At 41.3% G+C, this 14,265-nt stretch overlaps 1 protein-coding gene across 1 annotated transcript in view; it reads right to left on the reverse strand.

Annotated features, from left to right (window-relative positions):
* The window catches only part of erbb2 (erb-b2 receptor tyrosine kinase 2), a 33,566-nt gene continuing 19,301 nt past the window's right edge, over positions 1-14,265 (reverse strand). The window contains exons 15-27 of the mRNA XM_082152319.1: positions 13,640-13,794; positions 13,488-13,532; positions 12,866-13,004; positions 11,492-11,614; positions 10,970-11,068; positions 10,609-10,794; positions 6,742-6,897; positions 6,545-6,620; positions 6,306-6,452; positions 5,845-5,942; positions 5,251-5,439; positions 4,790-5,162; positions 1-3,408 (exon numbers count right to left, since the gene is read on the reverse strand). Of these exons, the coding sequence (XP_082008445.1) occupies positions 3,080-3,408; positions 4,790-5,162; positions 5,251-5,439; positions 5,845-5,942; positions 6,306-6,452; positions 6,545-6,620; positions 6,742-6,897; positions 10,609-10,794; positions 10,970-11,068; positions 11,492-11,614; positions 12,866-13,004; positions 13,488-13,532; positions 13,640-13,794 (2,115 nt within the window). The 3' untranslated portion in view covers positions 1-3,079. The remainder of the gene's footprint in view (positions 3,409-4,789; positions 5,163-5,250; positions 5,440-5,844; positions 5,943-6,305; positions 6,453-6,544; positions 6,621-6,741; positions 6,898-10,608; positions 10,795-10,969; positions 11,069-11,491; positions 11,615-12,865; positions 13,005-13,487; positions 13,533-13,639; positions 13,795-14,265) is intronic.

Consider the following 14,265-nt stretch of genomic DNA (forward strand, 5'->3'; position numbering starts at 1 on the left):
TTGCGAGAAAGAAACTTGCAATTGTAAAAAAGGTCAGAATTTTGATGAAAAACGTTTCGAGTTTATATCTCACAATTCAGACTTTTTTTCTTGCAATTCCAAGTTTATTTCTCACAATTCTGAGACAAAAACAATTGTGAGAAATAAAGTCAGAATTGTACGGAGCCCCTAAGGGGACATGGTGGTGGGGAAAAAAAATGTCAATGCTTTTGCATTCGCTAGCAAAACTTTTGTGTTCCTTGCGAGTGAACGCAAAGTGTCTCGGGGGAATGCAAAACATTTGTGAGAGAATGCAAAATCATAGCCAAATATTGTTTCCTCACATATCATTTTTTTTCCCCACCACCATGTCCCCTTAGGGGCTCCGTAGAATTTGCGAGGGAAAATAGTCCGAAATTTTTTTTTGTGCAATTCCAGGTTTTTATCTCTCAATTCTTTCTTTTGCACAATTGCGAGCTATAAATTCCGAATTACGAGGTATAAACTCACAATTCTAAGTGAAAAAGTAAGAATGGAGAGATATAAACTGTCAATTGCGAGAAAAAAACATTTGAATTGTGAGATAAAAATTCGCAATTACCTTTTTACATTTTTATTCTGTGGCAGAAACAAACTTCCATAATATCCTGTTGGTCGAAAAACTAGTGAAAATGTAGTCTGACCCTACATTTATATCGGGAATGCTCAAGAAGCCCGAACAGATTTTATTTTGATTTATTTTCATTTGTCAACTGGACCAATAGCCTGGACCAAAAAACTCTGTAGACTGTGTTGGCTATGCAGAGACGAGGCAGAAATTCAACAAAGCGTTTTTCCCCATCCCTTATTCTGAAACACAATCATGTCATTGTTTGGGCTGACGTGGAAACGCACTGGAGTGCCATTAGCACACATAATATCACTCTCTCACTTCACTCACAGTTCATCATCTGTGACTGCTGATTCACACACTCCCAAAGCTAAATTTCTCACTTCACAATCAGGAAAATCGACATCTGATTTTCAAACATCTGGAATTTGAGATGTGGTTTAGTGAAAAGGACTGCATAATGTATGCAATGGCACCACAGCATGCGTATTGACACGGCAAGGACAAAACATGCACTTCTTTCCTCAAAGAAGTGACATATTAACTGGACGCTGGAGTCGGGTATAACAAAAGGCACACGTTGTAATTTGGAACAATGGAGGCATTGAACGGGTGTTCGTCCACCCAGAGGCCACAGCTGCTAATATATGGAAATTAGACCACATTCTTAAACGTGAAGTATTTACTCCACAACACTGTGTTTAGTGTTAGCTGCCTTTCTGCGTATATGTGAGGCAAATTTAAATGAGTAGGAGGTGTCGTGCCTTAAAAAAGTCCTTATAAAATAATAATAATGGGCATTATGAACATGAATGATCACATTAAACATTGATTTCAAAACTAATGCATAATGATCTAAAATCATCTTCTCTCTTGCTTGCAACATCATTTTACAAATAAACCTGCCAGTCTGATAATAAGGGCCCCTTCACATCAATTCATACCAAATTGAATACACCACTGCACAGGAGCAACTCGGTTAGATAACATTAGAAAGTACAACACAAATATACAAGGAGATAAATGTTTTTCACCTTGAATGAATCTCTCTGTCCAGGTCATATTTTTGCTTAAAGAAAATCAATTTTACCAGTATCAGTAAGACTTTTGTCGTTATATATTGTATATATATATGTATCAAAAGTTCAAACGTTTATAAAAGTTTGGGACAACTTCTGCTCACTAAGACTGCATTTATTTTATCAAAAATACAAAAAATACAAAAAAATAAGTAATATTGTGAAATATTCTAACAATTTAAAAGAACTGTTTTCTAATATATTTTAAAATGTAATTTATTCCTCTGATGGCAAAGCTGAATTTTCAGCATTACTCCATTCTTCGGCGTCACATGATCCTTTAGAAATCATTCTAATGTGCTGATTTGCAGACCAAGAAACATTTCTGATGAATATCAATGTTGAAAACAGTTGTGCTGCTTGACATTTTTGTGGAAACCGTGACACATTTTTTCCATGATTTTTTGGATGACAAATCTTTCACAAAGTAAAAGTCTACTGTCCCTTTTGACCAATATTATGCATCTCTGCTTAAAGCTGCAGTCCGTCATTTTTTTGTTCAAAATTTACAAAATGTATATAATAAGCGAGTACATAATGAATCCATTTTCCAAATCGTGTTTTTGTCTTATCCTGAATCCCTACGCCACACCTATTTGTGAGTTTAAGCAAAAATCTTAACATAGGTATTATAATTTTCTTTATGTGCAATATTTCAATTTAGGGGGCAATGTGACCTGGACAGTATTTGAGATTCACCTCTTGCTCTACATACATCTGTAAAACTGTTACCCATCATATAATGAAGATAGTCATTGCTCAAACATAAGGAATTAAAAAATACCCAAACAAATGTGAAAACCTGTATATACCACAGATAAGAAATGTTGATGAATCTTCAGAGCCAGTTGCATGGCTGAACACACCACATCCGTTTGGTACGGCAATAATGTCAGTCTTTCATTCACTGGCACTGTAGCTGCTCACCCAGGGCCTTTACACACAGAACAGAGCAGCTTTGATTGTGTCCAGCTCTCACGCAGCGCTCTGTAAAACAGTGTGCACGGTCCTGGCTTGGAATTGAATTGAACCTCCGGAAAGAAAAGTTTTTGCGAGATGACCAAAAGTAAAAATTCAAATGAAAATCCTTAGTGTATTACATATATCCACAGACATCATCCAGTGTTAAAATCATTCAAGCAGTCTTGAAAAACGTACCATGTTTTTGTCAGATGCAAAAAAAAAGCTGATTTTTGGCAAAGACTGGAAGTGCATCCATCTTCAAGTTCAAACTCCACAGAATGCTACATAGGTTTTTGTTGTAATTTAATAGAAAGCCATTAGAAACCATTCCCATTGGGAACGTCCTTCACAAAATATGTCTTTTGCTCACTCGTTCGCTCACGCACACAACCTCACCAAAACATTCATCTCCACACGCTTGCACACAAACTGTACCGAATGATTCCTCTCAAGTATACTCCATTTGACCACTCCATGTCTCTGCTAAGCCCAGGTATTCTGGGTTTTCTGCTGTGGGGGTCATGTAGCCATTGGGCTGCCTGTGATTCGTACCTCCGTTTATGGACGCCCTGGCGACTGCCTGAGCTTTAGCTGCGATATCATGATAGTAGGGGTTGTCGAAGGCGGGAGAAGTGGGTGAGATGCTGCCCATAGGCACCAGGTACTCTGGATTCTCCACACTGTTCCCTGTACAAAGACCGTTAATGAATCTCCTCTCGCTCGCTTTGCGTGGAAGCGTGCTGGGACGCTCTGATGGGACGTCCTGGTTCACATACTCTGAGAACAAAGAAAACATTTAAAGATATTGTGTTGTAATCATGTTGTTAAGGTGATAAAGTCCGTGTGAAATGGATTTTGCACCTTTTTTTGTATTTACAAGGGAAACAGGATATTCAATATAAAGATAATAATTTATAATTGTTAGCGAATATTGCACAATATATTGGTACCAAATCTATACCAATATATCACAATGTATTGGTACCAAATATATACCAATATATTATTGGTACTAATATATTAGTACCAAAAAAAAAAACTTCTATGATTTCACTTTTTCTTAAAGGGGTCATCGGATGCAAAATTCACTTTTATATTGTGTTTGCATATAAATGTGTCTTTGCAGTGTGTGGACACAACCACCATACATTGAAAAAAATCCATTCACTTTTTTTTAATCCTCAAAAAGTCTAAACACTCTCAATAATCAAGCCATTTGGATTTTCTGAGCAATATGATGCCATATTGCTCATGCTCCGCCCACGACAACTGACAGACTGTCCCGTATTGGCATATATCCGCCCTCAGCCATTTGTATACTGTCCCCCAACGCAGTCTTGTGGCGACACCCCCCATGGAAGAGAGGGGTGAGCAGTTGCTCATTATCATTTAAAGAGACATGCACCGAAACAGGGTGCTGTGAACAGAGCTGTTTTTGAGGTAAAAAGGGTGTTGTTTTACACAACCATTGAGGAATTTTAACCAAAGAATGTTACAAACTTTACACAAAGACCCTAAAGAATCATACCAACTTGTGGAAAATGGGCATCCGATGACCCCTTTAATCCCTCCCTGTTCTAGCTTGTACTATTCTGGACGATATTTGAAACTTTGTATTGCTAGCACCGTAGCACGAAAATATGAATGAATAAATGTAAATGTGGTACCATGGCCAATATTAGACATTTTTTATAATGTCTAAAACAGCTATTTGGCTATTGGTTAACATATTCTCATTGTTGCAATACACTCTCATATCCCAGCTTGCGATGAAACCAAAGTAACAAAATATATTTTCTTCTGTATTGTGACGTATGTATTATTGAAAAAGAAAAAATTCAGGGCGGGGAACAGATGGTGATTGGATTTGGAGATGTGTCTGTTGCCCTCAAGCAGATGAACATGAGCTTGCAGGGGAGGGGGTTTAAGTTGAAAAATGTCCTGAATACGTCACCAGAGTCTTGACTGCATGGCATGTCTATATATATTTATGTCTTTGTCATATTTCATTAAAACTTGATCTGCCTTGGAAAATAATCTTTCTTTTGGATGACATCATAAAAAATTTGCCAAATACCATTTCAACCAGAAATAGGCCTATGTCACATTCCGGTAGTAAAATGGGTTGCCTTTACTGCAAATTATATGTTTCACTCACCAGGTTGTGTGTGTGCTCCACGTGGCAGTGTGTTTGAAAGGAAGCCAATAGGGCCATCCGCTCCAGCTCTCCAGGTCTCCAGCTCTCCATCTATGCCGTTAGGGACGGTGGGGTCTTTAGAATAACGACCAGGACTGGATGGAGGGCCGTTGTCCTCCACGTAACCGTCCAGAAACACAGAGTCCGATTGGCCTCCAGCGGAAAGGTGTGATATGCTCCGTACTAAAGTTGGGTACTGTGTCCCAGACCACATGGCATTGCCTGTTGCCCCGACAGGAAGAGTTGGGTACTGACTCTGCCCCAGCGTGCTGACGGAGGAGTACAAATCCCTCCCGTTTGGCATACCATCCACCTCTAAACCTTGGTCTGTACTCTAAAGAAGAAAAACAAAAAAAGTTACATGATTTTTAAAATGGGACAAGCATTATAGTAGCATTTGAGGGACTGAAATCATCACTGACCCGGTGAGAGTGGTGTCTGCTGGGTCCATTGGCTCTCATTTCTCCTTGTGAGCTGAAGATGCCGCCGGGCTGAGGCACCAGGTATTCTTCCGCATCCAGTAACTCTTTCACATTTCCCCCCTCCTCTGCCATCAGCATTCGGAAGAACTCACTATCAACTGGATTCGACAGACTCATCTGATCGTCATTCTGAAAAAAGCAGGAAAAAAATAGGAATATATTATTTTAGGGCTGCAACAACTCATTGATAAACTCAATAATGTAAATGGTTGACAACATATCTCATAATTGCTCAGTTTGTACTATGCACAAGAACATTGGCACTTTAAAGTAGAGAAACATTTTAATTTCCCATATTTATTTATATTTTGCTGTTATATTCTTATACATATTCCCATTTTGCAGATCATCTTATCTAAACAGGAAGTTAATGAACTTTCACAAAACTTTTATATACCAAACATTTCGAAGAAATAGATTATTTGTAACTACATACAGATTATATTTAATTGCTTATCAATGTAGTTGATAGATGCAGCCCTATATTATTCCTTACAAGTTACTAATGAAAAAAAAATATATATATTTACGCACTTGGATGACTACAAAACGTGGGGGATCACGTGACATGATGGTAAAATCCTCCACCAGGTCCTTAAATCGCGGTCGACTGTCAGGATCGATCATCCAACCTGGCATAAGGTCATATGGTCAAAAAAGTATTCTACATATTCAATACAAATGAATCCCCATGGACAGCTGCTGTGACATTGTGTTGATTGCCAGAGAAAATCATTTTGATTTGTCTCTTGTTTGTAAAACAAGCAAAATTCACTATACAGAAGTCAAGACAATCTATCAAACAACCAACAGCAATGTCCTGAAAGTGCCACAAAGCCACAGTATTTACTGTACACTTTTTGGGGAAAGTGTAAACTGAAAGATGATACTTTTTTTGTGATAGTCAGACTTAATTTTAATGTTTGAGATCCATATTTGAATCAAATAAGCACTCAAATGACTATGCAAATTCATCATTAGAAATGAACACTAACAATTGACCATGATCATGTAGACGTCCGTGGTACAGATTAACGGCTGGGGGAGTCTGTCTCCCCCCTCCAGTAGTTCTGGAATGTCCCGCGCTGGTATGAGGTCATATGGCTTCATGCCAAAGGTCATCAACTCCCATACAGTCACCCCTGAGATGGAAAGAGCCAAGCCTCAAAGGTTATTTTAAACCAGAGGGTTATCAATTACAGCAGAGCAACTGTAAACCCATGCAGATACTGACCGTAGCTCCATACATCACTTTGGTGAGTAAACTTCCTGTGTAATATGGACTCCAGCGCCATCCATTTGATTGGCACCTACTCAACACACAAATAGACTTATTCTCAATACATACAGGATAGTAGATTTAACCACATTCGAGCTCTTTTTCCAAATCTGTTTCGGCAGTTCAACCAAAGCAACATGTGAAACACACACCTTTCCCCCATCAGCGTGGTACTCCTTCTCATCTATGTCCAGCAGTCTGGCAAGCCCAAAGTCTGTAATCTTCACATGGTTTGGGTTTTTGACTAGAACATTCCTAGCAGCAAGGTCTCTGTGAACCAGCCTCACTTCTTCAAGGTAACTCATTCCCTGGGTACACAAAGAACCAAACATGAGAACATGAGCACAAGTGGCTTAGCCTGGTAATACCAAACTCTGCTACTTTGCTTTGCTTCGTAGACAGAGTCTGGAAGGGCATAATAGAAAAGCGTTTTCTTTCTCGCGGGGGGGCGCTTGTCTGAAGTTTAAAATCATTGGTTACCCGTAAGCCAATCACATAACGTTTGGTTATGACGTGTGTTATGCGCTGGCTCAGCCGCATCTAACTTCCACTGTAAACACATGTATGATGCGAAAACAAAACCATCGAGCGAAATACCGGAGTGAACATGGCTGTGAACGACTTTTGCAGATTATGTGAAGTAAATCTACGCATCCACGGTACAATCAGCGTCTACGTCACGACTCTCAGCCCGCCCTCTGTTCGTTGATTGGCCGGCTGTTTTCAGGCCGGAGGAAAACTGAGAGATAGGTCGCTATCTCAGACTGAGTACAGAAGCGAACTGAAATTGAGCGGGAGTACGAAGTCTGACGTAGTCAGGCTACAAGTGGCTGGGGAATAGCGAAAAGAATAGCGAATAGCGATTGTTAATCCTGGGTCATTCTAAACCCCGGGTAAATGGAATCCTGTGTTAACTTGCTTCATGTTTCACACTATATAATTGATCATTTAATTATAATATCATAATTTGCATAAATACAAAGTTCTGTCATTAAACTCTATATGGCACAGGCTGATGGGTCATTAACTCAATTTGTTAGCGATCACATCGTTATCTACATAGCGCAGCTGATTGGTTGCTGTGGCATCAGCAGCCAATGAGCTTGCTGCTCAACATTAAAATACTTGGCATTGTTTGCTGTTAGCAGTCTGCAGCGCGCTTTCAGAAACCCTCCACCTTCCCCAGCTCCCCCTGTATAGATCTGCTACGGGGTTTATTTCATGTATGTTTAGTTATATGTCTTACATGCTCACAGCAGCAAGTCTGTGAATGTATTGGCAGTACCAAGTCTCTATACTTGCTCTGCAGCAGCAGCAGAAGCAATAATCAACAGGAGCAGCAGTGTTAGCCACAACCATTACCATGCCATACCATGCCAATCTCAGTTGTCATGACAGAATAAACATTTTCATAATTTACCTGGGGTTAACAATTAATCCTGGGTATTCATAAGATGACATTTCACATTCTTAATCCCTGCGTTTAAGGTTCCTAAACCTTGGGTTAATGTCAGTTTCATTGATTAGCCCCGCTTCTAAATTACAATTGTGGAATATTTCTTTATCCAGGGTAAAAAGTAAGGTTTAGAAGAACCATATCCTGGGTTAAAGTGCAGTGTGAAAAGCCCTAATGTGAGTAACTGCAGTGTTTCCCTTTAATTACCTAGACTGTGTATTTTTACACTTCTCATAACATAAAATATCTCAAACATTGTTTTGCACCATTGCTTTAGCAAAGCATCTTTCAATCCATCTAAAATCGAAATCGAGATCTGGCTTTGTGTGCTTATTAAATTGCTTATTAAATGTCTCCGTTCCCTCCTCAGGGAACGAGGGTTACATACGTAACCGAGACGTTCCCTTTTGTTCAGTCACTCCGAGTTACGTCAGTGACTGACGAATGGGATCCCAGTTCAATCACGCCACAGCGGCTATCTTCCAGTGTCCTGCACAAGTCTGAGTCCTTTGTTCGTGAGACTAGCACGAACGAAGGACTCCTACTTAACATAGGAATACCAAGGAACACTGGGAAGCATATCTCAGTGGAAATATGCAACACAATGCCTGCCCGAAGGGAGGACTTACAGAATACACATATGACCCGCGAGCGGGCTGCATATGGAGAACACTGGGGTGTCCAGCCCGCAGGGTGGAACCTTTCAACCCCCAGGGGTGGCAAGGTGGCTTGCCAAGGGAAAGACACATGCTCAGAGAGGCTTACAGTGGAAATACACATGTGGGGGTCGCCCAAGGGGGCAACCATGCACATGGAGGCACTAGCCAACACGAAAGCTGCCGCAGGCATAACTCTGGTGTTGACGTCAACAGTGCTGGAGAAGGCAACATTCTTCCCGGAGAAACTCACCTGAGGAGAATATCGCATGTATCCAGTCCGAGGAGTGGAATGGAGAGCAAGCGAAGACACCTGAGCAGATCTTAGTTACCAGCTACTTGAAGCGAGTACACGAGAGGACACTGGCTCCACTCGGAGATTGTAGAATCTTGCGAATGTGTTAGGTGTCGCCCAGCCTGCAGCTCTGCAGATGTCTGTTAGCGAGGCGTACTGGACAGAGCAGTGCCAAGGCTGGGTCTGCCTCCTCCAAGGGCAGCGCTTGCAGGTTCACCACCTGAACTTGAAAGGGAGTGGTGGGAACCTTGGGCACGTATCAAGGCCGGGGTCTCAGGATCACACGAGAATTAGCCGGCCCGAATTCTAGGCACGCTTCGTCAACCGAAAATGCCTGCAGGTCCCCTACCCTCTTGATGGAGGCCAATGCAACCAAGAGCACTGTCTACATAGACAGGAACTTAAGCTCAACTGATTGCAAAGGCTCAAAGGGAGCTCTCTGCAGGGCAGATAAGACCACTCAGAGGTCCCAAGAGGGTACAAGAGGAGAGCGAGGAGGATTTAGTCTCCTCGCTCGTCTAAGGAACCTGATGACCAGCTCATGCTTCCCCAAGGACTTACCTTCAACTGCATCGTGATGTGCGGCAATAGCGGCAACATACACTTTGAGGGTGGAGGAAGACAGCCTTCGGTCCAACCCATCTTGCAGGAAGGAAAGCACAGCACTGATCCGGCATTTTCTAGGGTCTTCTCGGCGAGAAGAGCACCAGGTGACGAAGAGGTTCCACTTCAACACATAGGAGTGTCAAGTTGACAAGGCCCTAGTGGAAGTGATGGTAGCCACCACCTGAGGTGGTAGGGTACTCAAACCGTCCAGAAGCCACACATGTAGGTTCCATAGATCGGGACGAGGGTGCCAGAGGGTGCTCCGTCTCTGAAAAAGGTGGGGTTTCCTCAGAAGAATTGGTCAAGGAGGGGCTGTCGCGAGGAGTACTAGTTCGGAGAACCAGGTCTGGGTGGGCCAGAGAGGCGCAACCAAAATGACCTGCTCCTCGCCCTCCCTAATCTTGCACATAGTCTTTGTAAGAAGGCTCACTGGGGGAAACGCATACTTGCGGAAGCCCCACGGCCAGAGTAAAACAGGCTGCAAAGGGAAAGAGTCGTGGGAGGCAAACAGATCTACCTGTGCGTTGCCGAACTGTTCCCAAATCAGCTGAACTGACTGGGGATGGAGTCTCCATTCCCCCGGGAGTGGCTGAAACCGTGAGAGCTCGTCGGCTGCAAGGTTCAGTTCTCCCGGAAAGAGAACGGCACGAAGCGACCGCATGTGCTTCTGACTCCATATGAGGAGATGGCGAGCGAGTTGCGACATACGGCGGGAGCGTAGACCACCTTGTCGATTGATGTACACTACTGTGGCTGTGTTGTCTGTCCAGACCAGGGCATGGCACGTAACTCGGAGTGACTGAACGAAAGGGAACGGTGTTCTAGTGAGCAGCTTATGATCTGGTGACTTCAGCATTTCGTTTCACAGTGATCAAACTCAAATATCTGCATAACTCTTGTAAGAAATGTAATAGTCTCACAAAATCCTGTGTGAAACACTAAACTGCAACAACATACCACAAAGTCTTCCACCATCAGTGCATGTCACATTCTGTAGATGGCTTACCTTTGCAATCTGTACACACCAGCTGAGGAGGTACTGAGAGCCGATTCGGTCATTGTTTTCTCTGACATAGTCCAACAAGCATCCGTATGGCATAAGCTGAGTAACCAGCTGAACCGTTGATGTCAGACAGATGCCTAGCAAGCGGCACACATATGGGCTCGCTACACCCGCCATCACATATGCCTCCTGTGGATAGCATATAGATAAAACACATAGACACACATAGACAAAACACTTTAAAGTCACACATATCCACATACAAAATATACACTTACCATCATTAGGAAGAAGAGTCTTCTGAATGTTTATAACAGGAAATTAATATTGCAACAAAATATAGGAATGTAATCAACACACTCACATCCAAGATCTCTTTGTTGGCTTTAGGCGAGGTGTTCTCACGCAAAACTTTGATGGCCACTGGGATCTTGACGTTCTCCCCATCAGGAGCCCATATACCCTGGTGAGATGAGATAAACTCTGCATGAATAGGGTTAAACTACATCAAGAACAACAATGTAGAACAGGGTTTCTCAAACAGGGTTTGCAAAGGGAACTGTAGGGGGTTCATGAGTTGATGAAAAGCTAATAATTATATCAAATGTACATGTGGCTGTGCGATAATCTTGATATAGCTTAGTGCGATTATCAAATAAAAGGCTGCCTTTATAATCACTAGTGAAGGGTTTGAGATTTTGTGGTGCCATCAGCCAGTCTACGAAGTCATTTTCCAGCAGCTCAGGTCACTGGCAATTTTTTTGCAAAGATGGCAGAATGCTAGTCACATTTCTGAGGCTGCATGTGCCAGCTAAAAAAACGAACATTGATATGATGAGGAAGGGTAACAGATATCTCTCTTTTCTTACTGTGTGCAGTGTCTGACCTTATAGACTGTGCCGAAGGCTCCAGAGCCCAGCACTCTGAGTTTCTTCAGCTCTGTCTCCTTGAGAATACGCATCTGAGCCTGGTTCGGCATCGCTCCGCTCGGGGTCAGTGGCTCCACCAGCTTCAGGGAAAATTGAGATGCCATAAGACTACAAAACTAAATGTGAAGTAGTCAAACCAAACAGACTGCATAAAAAGAAGAAATGCATTAGCATGACCAACCGATATTCGATACAATTAAAGGGGCCAGGAACAGCACAAAGTCTAGCAGACTTTCCTATATTTTTCTCTTATTATTAGTTCTTATTTACTGTATGTTTAGGAACAGTAGACTCAGATCCACAACCTAGTTTGCTGCCTACATAGGCTTTTATGGAATCATAGGCACTCTGCAGACGCAAAATCTGTTCCAAAACATAAGTGTGAAAGTGATGTGGAATGAGACACTATCACAAGTAAAAAGAGGCTTGAGTTCATTTAAAAGTCCAGCTACAAAGTCAAAATAAAACACTTAAAAACTATTAAATACTCTATCTATTTATTTGCATGTCATGTGACAATCGACCAACATCAGAGAACCGTGACCATGTTAATATGTTGTTAAATTATTCAAATATTAACTTCAAATGTAAATATTTAGTAAAATGTAAATTATAAAAAAACTGATCAAGTACCAAAAAAATCTAATTCTAATTAAAATGCACTATCCTACCCAGTATTTGCATGTGCTATGTATTTGTATGATTATTAGAAGAATGAGTTGATAGCTTGCAACATGCTAACGTCAATTTCAAAATCAGCTGATTTTCAAGAAAGAATAGGGGCCCTATTTGAACGATCTAAAACGCAAGTATCAAACGCGAAACGCAAGTAAATTTGTGGGCGGATCCGACGCAAATCTAAAATGGGTTGGTCTGAAGTAGCTACATTACTCATAGGTGTGGTTTGGGCGTAACATGCAATAAACCAATCAGAGCGTCATCTCACATTCCCTTTAAAAGCAGGCACGCTTGTTCCATGGCGGATGCTATTATAACGGCGGATTTGCCAGGCGCAAGATCATTCCCTAATTTACCGACGTGCGTCTGTGGAGGAAAAGATCCGCTGTGCGTCGGGTGCAAAATAGGAATGATACATGCGTCGGTGTACAAATTAAATTACGCTGGGTGCAAGATAGTGCCCTAGATGTGTAAATGTTGGCAGACAAACCCTAATGCATACATCTAGCCGACATAAGAAAGTTGCAGAAGTTCAAAATTAGATTTTTGCCTCTTAGTATCAATAAATGCTCCATTTAGACTGATTCTGAGTTAATAAAGTGTCAGTATTTTTAAAACAAATTCTACATGCAAATGAAACACTCTGTTCTGACCTCATGTTCCTGTAGAATTCTCCTCATGGTTTCTTTCTTTTTCTGGTGTTTCTGTCGTCGCAGGTAAAACACCAGCAGCGCCAGCAAAATTATAAAGAGAAACACTCCACCAATTGTGATTGCGACTGTTGTCCCAGCCCTGCAGGATTTTCATAACAAAAAATTAGATTTAAGCAGGACTGTGCTGTCTATAGTTAAAGCTTTACTCTATAGCTATGATTAATAACTAGATTTCTAAATAAAAAAAATGTTGTGGTGTTTGCCAACTTAGTCTAAATAGCCCACCCCACATTTCATGAAACCACATTTCAGAACCTATTACATTCAGATCGCTAGATTTTCTCAAGTCCCTCTTTTGAAGTAAATAAAAAATGTCTGCCTTGTTTTAATGCCCACCAGACGAATAGCATAATTTCAACCACTTAGAAAAGTAACAGTCCACCTCTCACTTAAACACATTTGAGGATTCACAAGTTGCACGTTACACAGTTTAAAACTTGAAATTATAAGTTTGGTCAAATCCCTAACCCTAAGTATGAGCAGTATATGTGATACTTGCTTTGGGAAACACTACTAATGAATATGAGTATTCTGCATACATACACATTTAATAACGTCTTACCCAGTTTTCTGTTGGATAGGGCAGCCCCTTTCATCCAATGGACACCTGACAGTAAATACAAAACAAAAAATTAATTCCAAATCCTAAATTGTTGCTCATGGCCTGATATAAAAAAGTGGGATAACAATCCATGAACTAATTGAAGGACTTACGAGACGCTGCAGTTGGTCTCACAGGGCAGACAGTGTCCCGTATTATTGAAGTATTTCCACACTGTGTGCTGGTCCTCTTTCACCCCACTGGGACAGCGCTCAACACATACGTTTCCATCTTGAAAGTGCATACACTCCTTACACTGATCTGGACCCTGCACAAGAAACACAGTTAAAACCTTAAAAGGGACCTAATTATGCTTTCTTTACATGTTCAACTTTCTTTAGAGTGTATGTTGCTGTTTGAGCATGAAAAATGTCACTCAGAAAAGAAATGACTCTCTATATCAGTAAAGCACTGTTTCTGAACATCCTGAAATTCCTCGATTGTAGTCTTCATTTTTCTTCCAGGAACGTACACGGTACAATATTCCTCATTTAAATAATTCCTCGCCAAGGCATGAGCAAAAAAAATGGCGAGGCCTGGTTGAGCTGCGTCAGTAGTGTTGAAACTACCAGTTATGGTAAAGGGGGGTAACATTTCCAAAACACATTCGAACCGGTTGACCAATCACAACACACTGGTCCTGCCAACCAGAGTGCACTGCACTTTTCGGAAGGAGGGGCTTCATAGAGACAGGAACTAAGCAAAGTAGTTTAGTTAAAGTTAGGTGCTGCAATTATGT

The sequence above is a fragment of the Leuciscus leuciscus genome (assembly GCF_965113295.1).
Source record: "Leuciscus leuciscus genome assembly, chromosome: 21".
In the NCBI taxonomy this organism is placed as follows: Eukaryota; Metazoa; Chordata; class Actinopteri; order Cypriniformes; family Leuciscidae; genus Leuciscus; species Leuciscus leuciscus.